Here is a 23,843-nt window from a genome sequence, read left to right as displayed (position 1 = left end):
TTTACTAAACGTACTGCCCAATATCAAACCGACCCCTGGCCTCAACCACTAGGCCATTTATAGAGGCTTTGACATTAGACTGTTGATCAATATGGACTGCATCCATATCAATTGTGCTATTTTACTTGTATATACCCATTGCACTAGGGCTTCTTCCCTCCATTAAGCTCAACTGCAGCTTTGACTGACATTTTCCTCATCTTAGCTCATCCCCACTAGCTATAACCAAAAGATCTTGTGGCCACAATTTAAAAGGTTGTTCCCTTTCTTCTTGCCCTGTGCTTCAGGTGCCTTCACAACACCGGGGAGAGGAGTCTACTACTTCAGCTACACGGCCTCTGATCATCGAAATAACCTTTTTTAATGACATTTTTTTTCAGTCAGATACACACTCAGATAAACCCAAACAGCCTACCCGACCGCTCTGAGGCGTCCGCATGGTCCTAAAGCACACTGTTGCCTCGTTTTGTATCACATTCCAATGATAAAACTTGGGGGGACAAAAATGCAATTTCAGACTGGAGGGGACAAGTCCCCCCCGTCCCCAGTGAAAGTTGCACCCCTGGATGCAATAGATAAAGTGGTTTGGGTATCAAACACATCATTTTATGGTACTGTTGTTTCCACTGGTTTTACCAGTTTTTTTTGCCTATTCCAAGATTTTAAATCTCTTAAATCAAGGTAGAGCTAGACATTATGTACGTGTGTCTGTGCGTGTATGTGTACCTGCCTGCTTGTGAGCTGAGACCCAGAGAGAGGGGTAGAGGTATCAGATAGCCAATACGTTTTCCTTGACTGGCTACTGTACACCTGAACAATACACAGCCTGTTATGGCGGCTAGGCTACATCTTTAATCTCAGCCCAGGCGGAGCGGGACCCAGGGAGTATCCACTCTCCCTGGCAAAGCCTCCCACCAGACTTCCACACAGAGACACTCTGTCTGCATCACTCTTTTAATTAGAGAGATTGCTGGGCTATGCCAGGTGTACTGGAGTGGGTACGCCAAGCCAAGTAGCCAACCTGCCTCCCCTATCCCCCTCCTCTACTACTCTCCCTTTCCTCTCCCTCCTCTCTCTCTTTCCCCCCACCCTCTCCATCAACTCCCATTCCTTCCTCTACCTCTCCTTCTTCCTTCCTCCCTCCATCTCTTCACCTTCTTTCCCTCCTCGCTCTCTCTCTCTCTCCGTCAACTCCCCTCCTCTACATCTCTCTATCCTCTCTCTCTTTCCCTTCCTCTCCCCTCCCCATCTCTTCCCCCATCTCCTCCCATCTCTCTCTCCCCTCCTCTCACTTTCTAAAGCTAACGGGATAGCTGTCTAACGTTTCTCTTTCAATTATCAGGAGATTATCCACCAGGGCTTAGAATTTTTGGAATGGAGGAGAATAATGAGATGTTTTCTTCTTACCTGACCCCCTCCCCCCTTCCCCCATCCCTCTCTCCGCTTGAGGGTTCCTGAGGACAAAGGTATAAGAGGGGGTCGATGTGAAAGCATTTTTTCCCCATAAAACCTCAGGTTACTGGTTTCTCCACTGTAGCATTCAGTTGGAGTGTGTCTCGTGTGTGAGAGGAGATTTCGTCTTCACAGTGTGTGTTTGAGAGAGAGAAGATTTCTATGATTTTGTCAGTCGACATGGATCATCTGGACAGAAGGCTGGCAGTGACTCTTCTCCTCTTCTCGTTCATCTCGTTCTCCACTCAGAAAACCTCAAGTAAGTCTGGGAGTCTTTAGGTCAGATGTATTCTGTGTTTTCACCTTGGTTACGATGAACCTCATCATAATGTGAGAGCTATTGAGAATTTCTGTAGCATTTGCAACAGATGTGTAGATGCAATGCGTGTACCTGTTTTTCTCCAGTGGGAATAAAGTTGAAAACAGTTCAACATTCCTTGTCTTTCCCAGTCTCCTGGTGTGTAGTGTCGGAGGCAGAGGAGCAGAAGTGTCTGGATCTGGCCGGGAGCGCTACAGCTCGGAATATCAGAGGAACGCTGCTGTGTGTCCGTGGACAGAGTCCCACAGACTGTATGGAGAAGATCAAGGTGTGTGGCAAAACAGCCTTATGGCTGCAGAAATCCTGGTTGGAAGATTCCATGGAATTACAAGAGAATAAGCAGGAAATCCGGGAACCCTCCAACCAGGATTTCTGGAAAGTTACCAGAGTTGTGCAACCTTAAACAACCTGTAGAGAAAGTGTAGTTGAATTGTGCAACAATTCTTTTATTGCTTCTTTAATCAGTAATATGACCTATGTCTGTTCAGAATGGTACAGCGGATGCAGCAGCCATGTTTGCTGATGACATCTACACAGCTGGCTGGTGCTATGGACTAGAACTGGCTGCTGGAGAGTCTTACAACGGAGTGGGTGAGTGAGGAGGGGGGAGAGAGGGAGAAGGAAACCGTGTGTAAAACTTGAACCTGTCTTACCTTATCCTGTCTGCTCTCTCAGATGGCATCAGCTACTATGTTGTAGCTATGGCTCGTCGCTCCTCCAGTGACCTGTCCCTGTTGGAGATGCATGAACGCAGGTGAGAACAGATTGACGAATTGATTGATTGATTGATTGTTAGATTTTTATTTTATTTTTTAATTTTTTTTAGGATCCATATTTAGCTGCTGCCAAGGCAATGGCTGCTCTTCCTGGGGTCCAAACAGGAAACGCAACACAACAAATAAAATACATAGTATACATAACAATACAATATACAATACATAATACAATATATAATATAGAATACAATATACAATGCATAATACAATACTTAATACAACACATAATACATAATAAAATACATAATACAATACTTAATACAATACATAATGCAATACTTAATGCAACACTTAATACAACACTTAATACAACACATAATACAATACATAATACAAAATGCAATGCATACTACAATACATAATACAATACGGGGCGGCAGGTAGCCTAGTGGTTAGAGCGTTGGATTAGTAACCGAAAGGTTGCAAGATCGAATCCCTGAGCTGACAAGGTATAAATCTGTTGTTCTGCCCCTGAACAAGGCAGTTCCCCGGTAGGCCATCATTGAAAATAAGAATTTGTTCTTAACTGACTTGCCTAGTTAAATAAAGGAAAAAATATATAAAAATACATAATATAATACTTAATACCATATACAATACAACACTTAATACAACACATAATACAATATGCCATACATAATACAATATGCAATAAAATACATAATACAAGATGTAATATATGAACATTTCTGTGTCTCTTCACAGACCCTGTCATGCCGTAAGGTGTCTTATTTTTTAAACTGGTCTTATTTCTAGCTTGAGTTACCTGGGGTGGCAGAGAGTTCCATGTAGTCATGGCTCTATTTAATACTGTTTCCCAGCCTCTGTTCTGGAGCTGGGGACTGTGAAGAGAGCTCTGGCCTTCTAAGTGGAGTTCCTCTGTCTAGTGTAAATTATTTTTATTGGCCAGTCTGAGATACATCTTTTTCTTTGCCACTCTGCCTAAGGCCAGCATCCCAGAGTCGCCTCTTCTGTTGACGTTGGCGTAAATAAGAATTTGTTCTTAACTGACTTGTCTAGTTAAATAAAGGTTAAATAAAATTTAAAATGTTTGAAAAAATATTCCATTGAAAATCAGTCGTTTCCAGCTACAATAGTCATTTATAGCATTAACAATGTCTACACTGTATTTCTGATCAATTTGATGTTATTTTAATGGACAAAAAAAATAAAATTCTTGCAAAACAAGGACATTTCTAAGTGACCCCAAACTTTTGAACGGTAGTTTTCTGTAAAATCCATTGTATTTGATCAAGCATGATTGTTTCGAAAAGTTTGCTATGCACCGGTAATAGGCTCATTGGTCGGCTGTTTGAACCATTAAAGGGGGGTTTGCTATTATTGGATAGCGGGATCACCTTTTCCTTCCTCCAGGCCTGAGGACACACACTGTCTTCTAGGCTTAACTTGAAGATGTGGCAAAGAGGAGTCCAGCTTCAGCAATTTACCATCCAATTTGTTGGTACCAGGTGGCGTGTCCTTATCGACCGAGAAAAAAAACCTTGCCTCTTCCACACCAACTTTGCGATTTGAATGATTGACTCATTGATTGATTGATTGGATATTGTAGCTCCTGTCACCCAGGGATCCGTACCACGGTGGGCTGGACTGTTCCTATTGGCTTCCTGGTCAACACCTCACAGATCAGTGTCGATGAACAATGCAACTTTCCTAAAGGTGAGACCTGTGTGTGTGTGTCTGACCCTGACTCTGTGTGTGTGTCTGACCCTGACTCTGTGTGTGTGTGTGTGTGTGTGTGTGTGTGTGTGTGTGTGTGGTGTGTGGCCCTGACTCTATGTGTGTATTGTTGGTGTTATTGTGTGTCCCTCCAGCGGTGGGGGACTTCTTTGGCTACAGCTGTGTACCAGGAGTAAAGGACAGAGAACACGACCCCAGAGGAAACAACCCTAAGAACCTGTGTGAAGCCTGCATAGGAGACGACAACGAGAGACATATATGTGTTAACAATCATCGAGAGAGACACTATGGAGAGGCTGGGGCACTGAGGTAGGGAGGAGAGAGGGAGAGGAGGAGAGGCTGGGGCACTGAGGTAGGGAGGAGAGAGGGAGAGGAGAGGAGGAGAGGCTGGGGCACTGAGGTAGGTAGGGAGGAGAGAGGGAGAGGAGGCGAGGCTGGGGCACTGAGGTAGGTAGGGAGGAGAGAGGGAGAGGCTGGGGCACTGAGGTAGGTAGGGAGGAGAGAGGGAGAGGCTGGGGCACTGAGGTAGGTAGGGAGGAGAGAGGGAGAGGCTGGGGCACTGAGGTAGGTAGGGAGGAGAGAGGGAGAGGCTGGGGCACTGAGGTAGAGAGGGAGAGGAGGAGAGGCTGGGGCACTGAAGTAGGTAGGGAGGAGAGAGGGAGAGGCTGGGGCACTGAGGTAGGGAGGGAGGTTAGAGGGAGAGGCTGGGGCACTGAGGTAGGTAGGGAGGAGAGAGGGAGAGGCTGGGGCACTGAGGTAGGGAGGGAGGTTAGAGGGAGAGGCTGGGGCACTGAGGTAGGTAGGGAGGAGAGAGGGAGAGGAGGAGAGGCTGGGGCACTGAGGTAGGGAGGAGAGAGGGAGAGGAGAGGAGGAGAGGCTGGGGCACTGAGGTAGGGAGGAGAGAGGGAGAGGAGAGGAGGAGAGGCTGGGGCACTGAGGTAGGGAGGAGAGATGAGAGGAGAGCAGGAGAGGCTGGGGCACTGAGGTAGGGAGGAGAGATGAGAGGAGAGCAGGAGAGGCTGGGGCACTGAGGTAGGGAGGAGAGGAGAGAGGGAGAGGAGGAGAAGAGCTGTTTCCCCTACTTGAAAATTTCTCAAACCAATCCATGGGGACCCCTAACCATCCCACATATTTGATATATTCCAACACCAGTCTACAAATTTAACTAGTCAACGAATCACCAAGCCCTTGATTAGTTGAATGGGGTAGAATTGCTGTGGATCCCAGAGGACTGGTTTGAGAAACAATGTCTTATTTAACTAGCTGTGTTTGACTTGAGTCTTTCTTCCAGGTGTGTGGCTGAGAATTTGGGCGATGTGGCATTTGTCAAACACACCACCATTTTTGACAACATGGATGGTGAGAGTCTGATCTAAATCTAACCAAAGACCAACATTCAGAATGTCTCCTCTCTTAGCAAACTTCAGCATTTCTCCCTCGAGACACTAGGTGTCAGTATTAGTTTTTCTGATCAACCTCCTCCACATCACTTCACCAATTATTCTACTCTACCCTAGGCAACAATATGGAATCATGGGCCATGGACCTGGAACTGGAGGACCTAAAGCTGCTGTGCCCGGATGGCAGCGAGGCCGGGCTGTTTGACCATGAGACATGTCACCTGGCTGTGGTGCCAGCTAACGCTGTGGTGGTACGCCTAGAGGACAAGTGTCGAGTCTGGAAATACCTGGAACGCCTCCAGGTGTGTGTGTGTGTGTGTGTGTGTGTGTGTGTGTGTGTGTGTGTGTGTGTGTGTGTGTGTGTGTGTGTGTGTGTGTGTGTGTGTGCCTGCGTATGTATGTGAGCATTTAAAATGTTTGACATCTCACCCCTTCTCTTCTCTCTCTATAGAATGTGTTTGGGAACACCACCATGTTCAGCTCAGTGGGCTACACCCAATCAGATCTCCTGTTTTCTGACTCCACCCACCACCTGCTCAGGGTTGTGGGTAGTTACACTTCCTGGTTGGGTCCTACATACACCACTGTCCTGCAGGCCTTCGAGTGTGAAAGTAAGAGAGGGAAGAGAGAGTGAGGAGAGAGTGAAGAGAGAGTGAGGAGAGAGTGAAGAGAGAGTGAAGAGAGAGTGAGGAGAGAGTGAAGAGAGAGTGAAGAGAGAGTGAGGAGAGAGTGAAGAGAGAGTGAGGAGAGAGTGAGGAGAGAGTGAAGAGAGAGTGAGGAGAGAGTGAAGAGAGAGTGAGGAGAGAGTGAGGAGAGAGTGAAGAGAGAGTGAGGAGAGAGTGAAAGAGAGAAAGTGTGGTTCATTCTCTCATGTCTTGTGTTTCTTCCCACAGGTTTGTGCTGATCCTTCTAGAAAGAAATCAACCAGCATCCTCTCCATCTCTCCCCTCACTATCTCTCCACCTCTTTCTTTCCCTCCCTCCCTATCCTATCCTCCCTTCCTCCATCCTCCCCTCCCTTCCTCATCCTCCCCTCCCTTCCTCCCTCCTCCCCTCCCCTCCCTTCATCATCCTCCCCTCCCTTCCTCCCTCCTCCCTCCCTCCCTCCCCTCCCTCCCTCCCTCCCTCTATCCTCCCTCCCTCTCTCTCTCTGTGTGATGATATAGTAGATATCCGGAGTGTTTCTTTGCTCCCACACAGTTCCAGTAGTCACTTTTACTCCTATAAAAAATCTCAATGTCATTAACTCTCTCAATCACTGTGTGCGTGTGCGCGTGCGTGTGTGTGCGTGTGTGTGCGTGTGCGCGTGTGCGTGTGTGTGTGTGTGTGTGCGTGCGTGCGTGCGCGTGCGTGCGTGCGTTCGCGCGTGCGTGTGCCCTTGGTTCACTGCGTTCCCACGGTTGGTACAGCAGACCACCATGCTAGTCACACAGTCACTCTACACCTGACAGAGAGGGGATTACAGCTGTACGTCGCCACCAGACACTGATCTAAGGTCAGGTTAATGTTTTGGTGGTTAATGTTCCATTTTGGGAAGGTAAGCTGATCCTAGATCTGTGCTAAAATAGGAACTTCTACCCAGAGCAGTAATCCATGATACTCTATACACAGCAATTTAAACAAATGCTGACTTACACTGCGTCAAACCATGTATCCAGAGCGTTTTGATTGACCTTGAAGGTGCTGAAATATTGGTGATAATATATGTGATAAGATGTTTGAAGCCACTGAAATGATGTTTGTACTGTAAATCATTGACCACCATTGAATGAACAGGAATTACATTTTTTTTCTTTCATTTCTTCTGGAGAATGTTCTCTCTATCAAAACTATTCCTTATGACCTCTATATTTTGTTAATGTTGTACCCGTAGAGTAACTCATTCTACGGAGGTATATTGGTGCTGTGACACTACAGTATTTTCTGTCTGTCTTCAGGATATAAATTGTTCTAAAGAGACCTGTGTGTAAATACTTTTCACCTGCTTGTATTTGTAGTTCTGCAACCTCTTTAAATACATTAAAGAAATGATGGCAAAATGTTGGCAAAGGCATCTTTGCTTTGGAAGAAGTGGATTCTAGGCGCTGTTATAGGGGGGTAACACACACACACACACACACACACACACACACACACACACACACACACACACACACTCCTAAGCCTTTAGCCTACTTACACTGCTGACGGCTCAAATTAGAGCTGATTTGACTTGAAGCTGTGGATGGAGGGATTGAAAGAAAGGAGAGGTTGACAAGGATGGAGGGATGGGGGACGGAGTAGTGACAGGTGATCCATCAGGATCTGTACTATCATTATTCAATTACCACCCATCCTTTACACTACTGTTAACTCGTGCGCACACGCACGCACACAGACACACACACACACGCATGCTCGCGCGCACCCACTGCGGTAAGTGGTTGGCTGTATTGAAGGGTCAGTTCTGCTTAGTCAAGGGAAGTGTGTACAGTGTGTGTGTGGATAATGAGTTTGGCACCGTGTTTCCATATGCTTTTAGTGCAGTAGACCCTAAAATCTCTCTCCCTCCTTCTTCCCACTGTTCCCTTTTTCATAACCTCCCTCTCTCTCGCTCTCTCTCCCCACCCTTCCCTTTATCATACCCCCACCTCTCCCCACCCTTCCCTTTATCATACCCCCACCTCTCTCCCCCTCCCCTGTTCATTTACCCCTAAGTCACATTCTGTTTCTCTCTCTGTATATCGCCTTCCCCCTCTCCTCCACAGCTCACAGTGAGAATATGAGTCAGATTAGACATGAGATGTATTTCCCCCCGTCACACACACAGTTTAGACACTAGATGGCACCCTAGGGCCATTACTAAACGTGTGTGTGTGTGTGGGGGGGGGGGGGGGGGGGGGCACGCGTGTGTACGCATGATTGTATGTGTTAAGTTAAGCACTGTTGCAGGAGCTAGAGCCGGAGATTACCTGGGTATGATGAGTTTGGGAATGATAACAGAATACACACACACACACACACAACCTGGGAATGATAGTGTCATTACATTTCCCACCCAGCAATCACACTGGCGCTGCATTAACTGGAACCCGGGGGCTGTGTGTGTGTGTGTGTGTGTGTGTGTGTGTGTGTGTGTGTGTGTGTGTGTGTGTGTGTGTGTGTGTGTGTGTGTGTGTGTGTGTGTGTGTGTGTGTGTGCCAAGAGATAGTCGTATCCTGCTGTCAAACTACACTGTTTGGTAACCTAGGTTATGTCACGAAGTGGTAAGACCACTATTAAGACTGGATGGAGGGAATAAGGAACATTTATTACAGAAATCCTTCTTAACCTTCATCTGTCTTTCCCTCCATCCCTCCATTTCTCTTTTCCTGCCTTCTTTTAATCTCTCCGTTCCTGTCACCCCCCCTTCTCTTGTTTTATGCCTATTTCTAATGACCTTTCTTTCTATTTATCCCTCTATTCTTCTGTTTCTCAAACACTTCCTTCCTCCCTTCTTTTCCTCTCCCTCTTAACGTTTCTGTCTTTCCTTTTGTCTCTCTCTTTCCCTGTGTGTGTGTGTGTGTGTGTGTGTGTGTGTGTGTGTTTGTGTTTGTGTGTGGTGCACATGCGTGAGTGTGTTCATGTGTGCGGTTTGGAGATTGAGCTTTTCATTATTAATTGAACATATTCACTGGAAATGTAGAGAAAATCAGAGCTGTTAACGGAGAGCGTCTTATCGCCCTGACAACACACACACACACACACACGCACACACACACACACACACACACACACACACCCTACAGTACTTCCCCCTCCCTTCCCCTCCCCTCTGTCAACCCTCGTCCTTCTCTTTTAGTCTCTTTGTTAAACCCTCCTTCAATATCTCTTCTCTAAAACATGGAAGAGCGAGAGAGAGACATTCGAGGTGTTTCATCATCATTTCTAAAGACACATTCCTTCGTACTGACAGGACATCTCAGCTGACTGGCTTTATGGCTGCTTAGATCTGTACCATCTAGCCTCTCATCTCTTCTCTTTGTCTCTTTTCTCTGTCTGTGATTAAAAAGAGATGAATACTGTCTAGTGTGATGCAACTCCCGGCACCAGTTAACTGAACTGGAGATCACGACAGCGTGCAAAGTGTGTGTGAGTGTGTGTGAGTGTGTGTGAGTGTGTGCCTGCCTCTGTCTGTCTTACTCTACAGGGGTGTGATGGGGAGACTAGAGTGTGTAAGGTCGTAGCTGGGTGAAACCAGTTATCAGTCAGGTCAGCCAGAGTTCACTGACTGAGACTACTACTGAAAAGCATCATATGCACTCTGCCGAGGTGTGTGTGTGTGTGTGTGTAACCTACTGAAGGAGATCAGATGGAAGACATCAGAAGGTATTGGTAGAGAGGTGCTGCGGTTTTGACAAACAGGAAGCAGATCACTGGGGTTCAAACCAGATAGTCAACAGGAAGTTTCCTTATAAATACTATGATAGTATTGTCTACTTATCAAATCTATTAAACTAGTATTTTTTTAATAATTATTCAATTAAACTCTGTATACTATTTAAGTTGGATTTTAATTCAAATGAATTGTTTTGTTCCAAATTAGTTTGGGGACAATCTGTCAACATGTTGCATGTTTTATTTTATTTATTGAACCTAACTAGGTAAGTCAGTTAAGAACTAATTCTTATTTACAATGACGGCCTACCCCGGTCAAACCCGGACGATGCTGGGCCAATTGTGCGCCGCCCTATGGGACTCCCAATCACGGCCAGTTGTGATACAGCCTGGAATCAAACCAGGGTCTGTACTGACGCCTCTAGCACTGAGATGCAGTGCCTTAGATCGCAGCATTACTTTGATAGAGAACAACCATGAGAGAGTGTATGATCCACAAGGTGACAAAGGAGAGATGACAATGGAAAAGAGGGGGAAAGATAGGAGGAAGAGAGAGAGAGAGAGAGAGAGAGAGGGATGATTAGAAGAGAGTGTGACACGGGGAAGACATGGATGTGATTAAATATTCTGGTGAAATATTAATCCAGATGGTTTGACTGGAGGTTGACCTCACTATGAACCAACACCTCTGGGACAGGGTACACACACTGGGAGGGGGAGAGGAGGAAGGGGGAGGAAAGGGAAGGGAAAGGGGGATACCTTGTCAGTTGCACAACTGAATACATTCAACTGAAATGTATCTTCCGCATTTTACCCAAGTCCTCTGAATCAGGAGAGGAGAACTGAATACACATACAGGGAGGGGGAAGAGAAGAGGAGAGGGGCGAAGAGGAGAGGGGTGAAAAGAAGGGGGGTGAAGTGGAGGACGGTGGGTAGGCTGGGGAGGAGAAGAGGAGAGGGGTGAAGAGGAGAGGGGTAAGGAGAAGAGGAGAGGGGTGAAGAGGAGGAGGGGTGGGTAGACAGGGGGGAGGAGAAGAGGAGAGGGGTGAGGAGAAGAGGAGGGGGGAGAAGAGGAGGGGAGAGGGGTGAAGAGGAGGAGGGGTGGGTAGACAGGGGGGAGGAGAAGAGGAGAGGGGTGAGGAGAAGAGGAGGGGCGAGGGGTGAAGAGGAGGAGGGGTGAAGGGGGAGTACACACGCATGGAGGGGAAAGAGGGGAGGAGGGTGAGGAGGAGGGGTGAGGAGGAGTGGTAAGGGGTGGCAAGGAGGGGGAGTATACACACAGGGAGGGGGAGGTGGAGAAGGGGTGAGGAGGCTCCCTGCCACTGAGTTTTTAGGTGTGAGAAAAAGGAGAGAGATGGAGTGAGGAGAGCTGAGTGTGTGAGTATGTCTAGTTTAGTCAATATTCACAGGACAAACTATTATCATTATCATAGTGTTCACCAGCTATGTGTCTGTGTGTGTTTTACCAGCCGATACCTCATCAATAACCTTCAGCTGTTGTATAGGGCCCCCATACTATCACAGTGTCGTTTTGGTTTCATTACCATAGTGTTTGTGAGTGTGTGTGTGTGTGTGTGTGTGTGTGCCCGGTCACAGTGATTGCTGGGAGTTGGCAGGTTAATAAATCTACAGCTTATTCACGGAGCTACTATAACCTTTACAGAAACAGAGAGAGAGAGAGAGAGAGAGAGAGAGAGAGGGAGAGAGAGGTGCAGAGAGAGAGGAGGGAGGGGTAAGGTGAAAGAGGGGAGGAGGTGAGAGGAGGGCCCTTGTTGTGTCCAAGTGCTCATGCTCGTATGCTGGTACAGTATGCGTGTGTGTGTGTGTGTGTGTGTGTGTGTGTGTGTGTGTGTGTGTGTGTGTGTGTGTGTGTGTGTGTGTGTGTGTGTGTGTGTGTGTGTTTGTGTGTCTGTGTGTGTGTGTGTGTGCATGTCTGTGTGTCTGTGTCTCTGTGTATGTGTCTGTCTGTCTGTGCGTGCGTGTGTGCGTGTGTCTCTGCGTGCGTGCGTGCGTGTGTGGACTGCTTTAGGCCTATAAACCTCTACTAGCCCCTCAGGACTCTCCCAGGCTGCTGGCTATAAATGTTTTAATATACCTGGTGGCTCTACGGCCAAGGTTACTGATAAAACACAGATGGGGGGAGAGAGGGGTGGATAAAGATAGAAAGAAAAAAGAAATATAGATAGAAAGGAAGGAAGAAAGAGCAGGACAGTGTGTTATCTGTTATCATTTGAACCCTTGAACCCTGAATTAATTTCTCTGAACAAAGGCAGTGTGTGTGTGTGTGTCAAGGTTATTATAGTAAACTAAAACTGAAACAAAAACCTAATCATAAAAAAATATTTTGTAAAATTAAATAAAATAATTAACAAACCCGTTTGAAAAACTAAAACTATACTGAAAATATTATCTTTGACTCCAAAACAAACTAAAATCAAATAAAAACCATCATGAATTATGTTCCGTTACATTTTTTTCTCTAATTTTTTTCTCTCCAGACTTGGGGGTTTTAATGGGGGTATTAGGGGGTTTACTGAATCAGCCAGCTAAATGCTTCGCTAGTCTCAGTTAACCTCTCTGGCGCATGTGGGACGAACTCGTCCCACCTACGTAACAGCCACTGAAATCCAGTGGCGCGATTTTTGAATCGTTAGAAATACTATTACTTCAATTTCTCAAACATGTGACTATTTTACAGCTATTTAAAGACAAGAATCTCGTTAATCTAACCCCACTGTCTGATTTCAAAAAGGCTTTACAACGAAAGCAAAACATTAGATTATGTCAGCAGAGTGCCCAGCCAGAAATAATCAGACACCCATTTTTCAAGCTAGCATATCATGTCACATAAACCCAAACCACAGCTAAATGCAGCACTAACCTTTTATGATCTTCATCAGATGACACACCTAGGACATTGTGTTATACAATACATGCATGTCTGTTCAATCAAGTTCATATTTATATCAAAAAACAGCTTTTTACATTAGCATGTGACGTTCAGAAAAAGCATAACCCCCGCAAACTTCCGGGGAATTTACTAACAGTTTGCTAAATTACTCACGATAAACGTTCACAAAAAGCATAACAATTATTTTAAGAATTATAGATACATTACTCCTCTATGCACTCGATATGTCCGATTTTAAAATAGCTTTTCGGATGAAGCACATTTTGCAATAATCTAAGTACATAGCCCGGCATCACAGGGCTAGCTATTTAGACACCACCCAGGTCAGCCTCCACCAAAATCACATTTCCTATAAGAAAAATGTTCTTACCTTGCTTGTTCTTCGTCAGAATACACTGCCAGGACTTCTACTTCAATAACAAATGTTGGTTTGGTCCCAAATAATCCATCGTTATATCCAAACAGCGACGTTTTGTTCGTGAGTTCTAGACACTATCAGAATGCTACATCACGGTCTCGCGCATGGCGCATTGGCGTGACAAAAAAATTCTAAATATTCCATTACCGTACTTCGAAGCATGTCAACCGCTGTTTAAAACCAATTTTTATGCCATTTATCTCGTAGAAAAGCGATAATATTCCGACCGGGAATATGCATTGAGCCTAAACAGCCGAATTAAATTTCTCCTCAGGAGCGAATCGTGCACGCGCCTCATTCAAAGGTCCTCTGATCCGCCACTTACCAAAGGCGGTAATGTGTTTCAGCCTGAGGCTGCCTCGTCAACCTTCAGGTATTTCCCGGGTTCTGAGAGCCTATCGGAGCCCTGGGAATTGTCACGTTACAGCTAAGATCCTTACTTTTCAATAAACAGATGCAAGACGCACGACTCCTTGTCAGACAGGGTACTTCCTGCTTGAAACCTTGTCAGGTTTTTGCCTGCCATAGGAGTTCTGTTATACTCACAGACACCATTCAAACAGTTTTAGAAAATTCAGAGTGTTTTCTATCCAAACCTGAACAATAATATGCATATTCTAGCTTCTGAGTTGGTGTAGGAGGCAGTTAAAAATGGGCACATATTTTTTCCAAAATTCTCAATACTGCCCCCTATCCCAAATTAACTCAGAACTAAAGCCTTGCGTAATTGGTCAGCTGCTCAATTAAGTTCTGGGTCCATACATATCAAGAGAAGCGAGGAAGAGATGCTAGAACAAGGAGTGGAACTGGAACGAGGACCTCCACCCTCTATCTTTGCATGTTACAGGCATGACTATACGCGGAGTGTCCCCTCCACTTCTGAAATTCTAAAGATGCTAACACCTGCCAATTCATTATCTGTCTGAATAATCAGTGACGAAAAACCTAAACACCGGAATTACTGCTGCTGGTTATCCTACGCATCCCGCAGAATCTGTGGACAGGGGAAACATTGGCTCGGTTGCTCACTTGATTCTTCTTCCTTGTACTGCTAAAGTTAAAAAGCATTGGATAGAGTTTCCCTCAACCATATTTTTTGCACCTGTCACAGCGTTATTCCTTTTAAATCCAAGTCACACAAAGATTGTCTTAATAATTGATACCTGACCGAACCAATAACCTGATTCATCACCTTATCTATTACTGCCCCCAGTGGCAAGAAGTGACATGACAAAAAATACGATACTACACAAATGTCTCCTAGCCTCCCACTGTCTAAAAATAAAACTATAATAATGTAATATAAAACAAAATATACATATTTTCACAAAGTTAATCTAAAACAAACTAGCAAATCAGGTCAAAGAAATTGTTTCTGACATCAGTGATATGCACCCCTTGTTTCACTGCCTCAACACCCCTCAGTATTGCGCTCTGTCCCCTTTCTGCCCTCTTCCTCCATCTCTCCCTCCCTTCCTCGCTCCTTTTCACTTCTAAAGCATGTATCCCACCTAGCAATTTATTGTCCTTTGGTCTCACTATTTCCTCATCTATTTATCTATATACAGTGGCGACCTGTCATTCAGGGCAGGTGGGGCCAATAGAGAGCACCACACTGAGCAACACACTTTATTTGGGGGGGGGGGGGGGGGAGGGGGCTTGCCTGTTTTGCTTTTTATTTAGGCATTAATACCTGTCACATATGAGTTTGGAAACAATCTTTTTTTTAAAGTCACTGAGTTAATAAAGCTGCATACAAACATGGTCTCTTTTTTCCTTTCTTGAGTAAGGCAGCTCCAAAATGCAGGCGTTTCAGCCTAGCTCAGTGCTTTCTGTGGTGGTGGGGCTAGCCAGCAGAACATACAGAGCATTGCGCCTGATTGGCTCAGTTTTCTGTCACTCATGGGACAGTACGTCATCCCCAATTCTAAGGTTAGAGCTCAAAAATGTTAGCCCCTTGGGTTCTGCCATAGAGTTATATTTGAAGTGCCCATCCAAAAAGGCTGAAGGTCATTGGCCACAGATAGAATGACATCAAATCATGATATATCTACAGTAGCTTTGATATGACTGTCAACAACTTACTTTCAAAGTCTTAGCTAGCAGTCATCTTCACTTGTCATCAAGTCGACAATCTACTGGCAAATTATTTTTAATCCTTGTCATATGAAGAGAAATAATGAAGAGAAATCATAGATAAAACGTATCGGTGCTTATCAGCATAAAGATTACACAACAAGTTGGAAATCGCAAATTCAACAAAGAGTTGTTTGTAAAGAAACCACTAACGTTAGCCTGCTATTCAATGGAGAGGCCACCATAAATCCAGAGAATGACAGACTTTGATGACAAAGTTTGATGACAAAATCTTCCCACAAAGGACCGCTGTGCCACCTTCACAAGGTGAGTCGAAACATTTATTGAATGCTGCTGCATCAAATGATGTAATATGCAAGGGAGTAATGTATAATGTAGCTAAGAAAGTAATACTACAGTAAGTGTATGTTGTGTAGTAAGCTGTTCATGTGCCTCACCCTAATCATTTGGTCTATTTTTACCAATGCGGTATTGTAAACACATAACGTTAGTAGTTGTGGTGCTTGGCTTGCACGTGTAAATTCAGCACACTCAACATTCTATAATAGAATTGTGTTATTTGACGTGTCACATTAAAAGCTTATTTAACACGTCAGATAGTGTTATATGACGTGTTTCTTTTTGACATGCAAAGACCCAAACGGCGTTCAATGTGTCTCACCCTAATAATTTGGTCTATTTTCACCTCCTAATTTCGCCTACTGTTCTAACTTGGTGGTGCACAAATAGCCTATAACCTGTTTAAGAGATATGTAATCAACGAATATTGTAAGAGCTTTCATTGTCTGTTTATATAGCCCCATTTATTTATCCTATGGTTCTGACTTGGTGTACAGGGAGAACACGTCTTAATCGAAATTACGGATTGCCTCTTATCCGCTTTTCGTCACCTTATGCCATAATTTGTACATCTCAATTGTCAGTATAAACAACATTTGTTTAAACAAGTCAGCCATATCAGCTATGTTTTTTTTAAAGGCAGTAAATGAGGCTGATTGAACTGTTTGGCTGCCAGACAAGGCTCCGCTGATAGCCAGGTTTAGCAGTGGTAAGGTGTTGGGACTCTACTGGTGGGACTCTGCTGTTGGGACAGCTTTATGTAGGCCCTAACAATTTGTGAGCACTATTTGTCACCGTTATAGTGCAATTAATGTATTGTTTAGTGTTGTGTTGTGTAGTGGCTTTGCTGGCATGCATCCCACAATTATTTGTTTTGCCCCACCAAGATTTACATGCTAAAATCGCCACTGGATCTATATAGAACATATACATTATAATGCTACCATCTGATTCGCTAGTAGTGGAACTGCACACATGAGAAATTACATATCGATTCTATATTCAAGTATGCGTGAAGTCTTAGAATAAATGTTTCTGAAATGAATGACAATACAGTTATCCTTAGCAGAAACCATCTAGACCAGGTACCCTCAGGGGTACGTGCAATGCCTTCAGAGGTACGCCAAATAAAAATGTGATTCACATTTTGAAACAGTCCATTTAAATTTTCCAACGGAGCTATACATTTGGGTGAGGTTTTTTTCTCGCCTGAGTAGCCTCGTTTCACTGCCAAAAATAAAATTAAACCATCTAGTGTTCGGCAAAATAACAACACAATGTCAAATACAGGTAGCCTAGTCAAATAATTAACATCCAATCACATTAACCGTTACTCTCTCACGGGAAACCTTCACTCTTGCGCAGAAATTTAGAAACAAAACATGGCCATTTCAAAAATAAGCCACGGGAGTTTTTTGAGCGAGAATAGAGACGACTTTCGAGTAGTAAGAAATGTATCAAAGCAACAGATACCATTAATAAGAAGGGGCTAGAAGCGTCTTATAAGGTGAGCTACTGAGTGGCTAGGACAGGCAAGCCCCATACTATGTGGAGGACTTAATTCTTCCTGCTGCCGCAGATATGGATGGGATAATTCTGGGGGAAAAGGCCCAAAAAACTATACAGACAATGACTTCATCAAACAACACTGTTTCACGACGCATCAGTGACATGGCAGGAGATGTTTTGAAACAATTACTGCTTCGCGTGCAAGCCAGTGAATTATATGCGTTACAGCTGGATGAGTCAACAGATGTGGCAGGCCTGGCACAGCTCCTGGTATATGTCCGTTACGTAAATGAAGGAAGACATCCTCTTCTGCAAACCACTGGAAACCAGGACAACATGAGAGGATATTTTTAAAGTACTGGACAGCTTTGTGACATCAAATTGACTTTGGTGGTCAAGATGTGTTGGTATCTTTACTGATGGCGCAAAAGCCATGACAGGAGTAGTGGAGTGGTAACGCGCGTGCAAACAGTTGCTCCCGATGCCAATTGGGTACACTGCAGCATCCACTGAGAGGCTCTGGCTGCCAAGGGAATGCCTGACAGCTTGAAAGATGTTTTGGACACTACAGTGAAAATTGTTAACTTTGTTAAAGCAAGGCCCCTGAGCTCTTGTGCATTTCCTGCGTTATGCAATGATATGGGCAGCGACCATTTAACCCTTTTACAACATACAGAAGTGCGTTGGTTATCAAGGGGCAAAGTATTGACATATTTTTTTGAATTGAGAGATGAGCTTAAAGTTTTCTTTACTGACCATAATTTTCACTTGTCTGACCGCTTGCATGATGACGAGTTTCTCACACGATTGGCCTATCTGGGTGATGTTTTTTCTCGCCTGAATGATCTGAATCGAGGATTACAGGGACTCTCCGCAACTATATTCAATGTGTGGGACAAAATTTAGGCTATGATTAAGAAGTTGGAGCTCTTTTCTGTCTGCATTAACAAGGACAACACACAGGTCTTTCCATCATTGTATGATTTTTTTGTGTGCAAATTAACTCAAGCTTACGGACAATGTCAAATGTGATATAGCGAAGCCCCTGAGTGAGCTGGGTGCACAATTACGCAGGTACTTTTCTGAAACGGACGACACAAACAACTGGATTCATTATCCCTTTTGTGCCTGTCATGGTATGCGTGAAGGGCTGTAGGAAGTCAGACGCAGGAGAGCAGATATTTGGTAGCAAAAATTGAGCCTTTTATTTTTTCAAACCAAAAGCACACGGCACAAACGAACACGAAATACAAATACGGGTTGAACATAACCCAGCGCAACCAGCCTAACGTGCGCATACATGAAAAACAGATAAACAATACCACACAAAGACATAGGGGAAACAGAGGGTTAAATACACAACACATAATGAGGGAAATGAGAACCAGGTGTGTGGGAAAACGAGACAAAACGAATGGAAAATGGATCGGCGATGGCTAGAAGACCGGCGACGTCGACCGCCGAACACCGCCCGAACAAGAAGAGCCATCGACTTTGGCAGAAGTCGTGACAGTGCCCTGCCTCCAGTCCACTTACCGATATCTGAATAAGAGAGCCTCATCGAAATTGCAACAAGTGGTTCTGTGAAAATGTAATTTAATCCGAAGCCACTGGCTTCTGGATTGGGCTGCGCTCAGAGTTTCTTGCCTTGGCAAATAGTGCTGTTAAGACACTGATGCCCTTTGCAACCACGTACCTATGTAAAAGTGGATTCTCGGCCCTCACTAGCATTAAAATGAAATATAGGCACAGACTGTGTGTGGAAAATGATTTAAGATTGAGACTCTCTCCAATACAACCCAACATTGCAGAGTTATGTGCCTCAATTCAAGCACACCCTCAAGCACACCCTCAAGCACACCCTCATTAACCTGTGGTGAGTTTTTCACAATTTTTGATGAACAAATAATGTTTTATATGTAAGATGGCTAAATAAAAGTATTGATTATTATTATATTATTATTTGTGCCCTGGGCCTATAAGAGCTCTCTGTCACTTTCCACGAGCGGGGTTGTGACAAAAACTCAAACTCATTCATATATTTAATAAATGTATCGTATAGTGTGTGTGTGGCAGGCTTACAATGATGGCAAAAAACAACATTTGAGAGTGCGCTGACCCTGGTGCTAGAGGGGGTATGCAGCTGGAGCTTGAATGTTTGAAGGGGTACGAGACTAAAAGTTTGGGAACCACTGATCTAGACCATAATTGTACACCATATTGTATTTAAATGGTGACTGGAAATACTCTTGTAATGTCTCTCTCTCTCTGTCGGTCTGTCTGTCTCTCTCTATATACAGTTGAAGTCAGAAGTTTACATACACTTAGGTTGGAGTCATTAAAACTCGTTTTTCAACTACTCCACAAATTTCTTGTTAACAAACTATAGTTTTGGCAAGTCGGTTAGGACATCTACTTAGTGCATGACACAAGTAATTTTTCAAACAATTGTTTACTGTCACGTCCTGACCAGTGAAAGAGGTAATTTGCCATAGTAGAATGGTCAGGGCGTGGCAGGGGAGTTTGTTTTGTATGTATTTTAGGTTTTCTGTTTCTATGTGGGTTTGTTCTAGTTGCCTATTTCTATGTGTTGGTTTTCGTGTTCGGCCGGGTATGGTTTCCAATCAGAGGCAGGTGTCTTTCGTTGTCTCTGATTGGAAGCCATACTTAGGCAGCCTGTTTTTCCTTTGGGGTTGTGGGTAGTTGTTTCCGTTTAGTCTAGAGTACCTGACGGGACTGTTGTTGGTCATTTTCTTGTTTTGTTGTTGAAGTGTTTTCATAAAAAATCAAAGAATGAGCACTATACACACTGCGCCTTGGTCTCCATTCAACGACCCCTTTGACATTTACAGACAGATTATTTCACTTATAATTCACTGTATCACAATTCCAGTGGGTCAGAAGTTTACATACACTAAGTTGACTGTGCCTTTAAACAGCTTGGAAAATTCCGTCATGGCTTTAGAAGCTTCTGATAGGCTAATTGACATCATTTAAGTCAATTGGAGGTGTACCTGTGGATACATTTCAAGGCCTACCTTCAAAGTCAGTGCTTCTTTGCTTGACATCATGGAAAATCAAAAGAAATCAGCCAAGAACTCTGGAAGTCTGGTTCATCCATGGGAGCAATTTCCAAACGCCTGAAGGTACCACGTTCATCTGTACAAACAATAGTACGCAAGTATAAACACCATTGGACCACGCAGCCGTCATACCGCTCAGGAAGGAGATGTGTTCTGTCTCCTAGAGATGAACGTACTTTGGTGCGAAAAGTGCAAATCAATCACAGAACAACAGCAAAGGACCTTGTGAAGATGCTGGAGGAAACAGGTACAAAAGTATCTATATCCACAGTCAAACGAGTCCTATATTGACATAACCTGAAAGGCCACTCAGCAAGGAAGAAGCCACTGCTCGACTACAGTTTGCAACTGCACATGGGGACAAAGATCGTACTTTTTGGAGAAATGTCCTCTGGTCTGATGAAAAAAAATAGAACTGTTTGGCCATAATGACCATCGTTATGTTTGGAGGAAAAAGGGGGAGGCTTGCAAGCCGAAGAACACCACCCCAACCGTGAAGTACGGGGGTGGCAGCATCATGTTGTGGGGGTCCTTTGCTGCAGCAGGGCCTGGTGCACTTCACAAAATAGATGGCATCATGAGGTAGGAAAATTATGTGGATATATTGAAGCAACATCTCAAGACATCAGTCAGGAAGTTAAAGCTTGGTCGCAAATGGGTCTTCCAAATGGACAATGACCCCAAGCATACTTCCAAAGTTGTGGCAAAATGGCTTAAGGACAACAAAGTCAAGGTATTGGAGTGGCCTTCACAAAGCCCTGATCTCAATCCCATAAAAAAAATTGTGGGCAGAACTAAAAAAGTGTTTGCGAGCAAGGAGGCCTACAAACCTGTCTCAGTTACAAGAGCTCTGTCAGGAGGAATGGGCCAAAATTCACCCAACTTATTGTGGGAAGCTTGTGGAAGGCTACCCGAAACGTTTGACCCAAGTTAAACAATTTAAAGGCAATACTACCAAATACTAATTGAGTGTATGTAAACATCTGACCCACTGGGAATGTGATGAAAGAAATAAAAGCTGAAATAAATCATTCTCTCTACTATTATTCTGACATTTCACATTCTTAAAATAAAGTGGTGATCCTAACTGACCTAAGACAGGGAATTTTTACTAGAATTAAATGTCAGGAATTGTGAAAAACTGAGTTTAAATGTGTTTGACTAAGGTGTATGTAAACTTCCAACTTCAACTGCATATCTCTATCTCTCTCTCTCGCTCTGTCTCTCTCTCTTTTTCTCTCTCTCTCTCTTCTTTCTTCCTCCCTCTCCACAATGACCACAGTAGGTCCACACTATAAAGTAGAAATGATTGAGTTGTTATTTATAAAGACAACCTTTCATTTACAAGGACAGGAACCAGAATGTCTTATTATGTAGAACATGAAGGTTTTACCTCAGGAAACCAACGTTACACAATTATCTATTTTTCTGGTGACTGAAGCTATGGCTGGGATTCAATCCAATTGTAGATTTGGACAATGCATAATTTAAAGGTTATATAAGTGGCACAGCGGTCTGAGGCACTGCATCTCAGTGCTAGAGGCATCACTACAGAAACCCTGGTTCGAATCCAGGCTGTATCACAACCGGCTGTGATTGGGAGTCCCATAGGGAGGCGCACAACTGACCCAGCGTCGTCTGGGTTTGGCCGGTGTAGGCTGTCATTGTAAATAAGAATTTGTTCATAATTGACTTGCCTAGTTAAAAAAAGGTAAAATTAAAAATTAAAAATTTAATAAACCAACTTATTCCTACTCAACTCCATAGGAATAGATTACAATAAGAGTTGTCCTGTGTGAATACAGTAACTCTCCCAGGTCAGGTAGAAGACCTATTTCAGAGGGGGCTATTTTTCAAGCACTGCTCTGGTGCATTACAACAAACAGCAGATCACAGTTTGGGTCACAGAGAACAAGGTGTTCATTTGTCACGGAGACAGGGGTACTATACCAATCGTTCATTATAATAAAGGAAAAGAAAGATGCATGGGAGGTAGTCTGGCCTATACGTGGCTCTCACACACACACACACACACACACACACACACACACACACACACACACACACACACACACACACACACACACACACACACACACACACACACACACACACACACACACACACACACACGTATGAAGTGGGTGGTTAATAATAAGACCATAATAAAGATGTATGGGACCAAACTGTGTCGTTTAGTTTCGATTAGTGTGCTGATGTGTGACCCTACATGGATGGAGTGTGTGTGCTGATTAAAACAAGGGTCATGTGTGACCCTACATGGAGGAAGTGGGTGTGCTGATTAAAACAAGGGTCTATGTGTGACCCTACATGGAGGAAGTGGGTGTGCTGATTAAAACAAGGGTCTATGTGTGACCCTACATGGATGGAGTGTGTGTGCCTGTCGCTTGCATTTCAGGCCTTTATCACAACTGTTTTCATACATGATAAAATGTTGAACCATTACGCCTCTTCACTTGTTCTTTTCAATCAGACTGAGCCCCTGAGGAACTGGTGGTGAGATGGGAGCAGTTTGGATGGATTCATATAGTCGTCATTAACCTCTGTGATGCTGTCACTTCGCAGGGCTTAGCTTCTGTTTTTTTACACACACACACACACACACACACACACACACACACACACACACACACACACACACACACCCACACACACACACACACACACACTGTCACTTCGCAGGGCTACACTTCTGTTTTTTTACACACACACACACACACACACACACACACACACACACACACACACACACACACACACACACACACACACACACACACACACACACAGTCACTTTGCAGGGCTTAGCTTCTGTTTGTGCCTTCTGTCATGCAGGCTGTCCTGGAATTCTGCTGTTGCCATGGCAAACCTTCTCTGATTGTACGGCCATTCCACCGTTCTGTGGAAGATCCTCACATGCTGCATCTTATGGCCCCTGTGGAGTGCAGGTTCAGTACACACACTCAAACATGATCAGACACAGAGAAGGCATGGAGAAATGGAGCACGAGAGAGGGATTGGGGAGAGAAAGTGATGGGAAGGAAGAGAGGTTGGATGGGGAGAGAACGAAAGAGGGAGGGAGGGGGAGGATGGAGAGGGGGGGGGAAGGGGAGTGGTGACGGAGGAGAGAGGACAAAAGGAAAGGGATTAGGTTGAGATCTTGGTGATTTGCAGTGTTTCTGCTGCCCGCATGGGGAGGAGAGTTGACTGATTGAGAGAGAGAGGAGAAAGAGAGGAGAAAGAGAGGAGAAAGAGAGGAGAAAAGGTAGAGGAGAGGTAGAGAAGAAAGGACGTGACCAGAAAACAGGAGAGGATAAGAAGATTAATGGGGAGGCGAGAGTGAGAAAGAGAGACAGAGGATAGGAAGGAGAGATATTTGTTGGAGGAAGATGAAGGAGAGAGAGGTTGAGGAAAAAGGGTAAATAGAGGAGAAATTGTGTGTGGTGACTCAAGCAAGAATGCTTT

General features: G+C 44.3%; 1 protein-coding gene across 1 annotated transcript; it reads left to right on the top strand.

Annotated features, from left to right (window-relative positions):
* Positions 1-1,516: 1,516 nt before the first annotated feature.
* Positions 1,517-6,631, top strand: otomp (otolith matrix protein). Its single transcript, XM_029756804.1, has 10 exons — positions 1,517-1,711; positions 1,903-2,039; positions 2,260-2,362; positions 2,447-2,525; positions 4,118-4,224; positions 4,380-4,554; positions 5,537-5,604; positions 5,763-5,947; positions 6,097-6,256; positions 6,539-6,631. Exons 1-10 carry the CDS (start codon positions 1,615-1,617, stop codon positions 6,547-6,549), a joined length of 1,122 nt encoding a protein of 373 aa, XP_029612664.1. The 5' UTR covers positions 1,517-1,614; the 3' UTR covers positions 6,550-6,631.
* Positions 6,632-23,843: the final 17,212 nt, after the last annotated feature.

Source organism: Salmo trutta, chromosome 6, assembly GCF_901001165.1.
Source record: "Salmo trutta chromosome 6, fSalTru1.1, whole genome shotgun sequence".
Lineage (NCBI taxonomy): Eukaryota > Metazoa > Chordata > Actinopteri > Salmoniformes > Salmonidae > Salmo > Salmo trutta.
This window is presented reverse-complemented; position numbering and strand designations above follow the sequence as displayed.

Bases quoted from the DNA above. Each gene is read 5' to 3' on its own strand.
- otomp (XM_029756804.1), top strand. From the start codon at position 1,615: ATGATTTTGTCAGTCGACATGGATCATCTGGACAGAAGGCTGGCAGTG. The intron at 2,363-2,446 runs GTGAGTGAGGAG...CTGCTCTCTCAG, and splicing joins AGAGTCTTACAACGGAGTGG to ATGGCATCAGCTACTATGTT. The intron at 5,948-6,096 runs GTGTGTGTGTGT...CTCTCTCTATAG, and splicing joins AATACCTGGAACGCCTCCAG to AATGTGTTTGGGAACACCAC.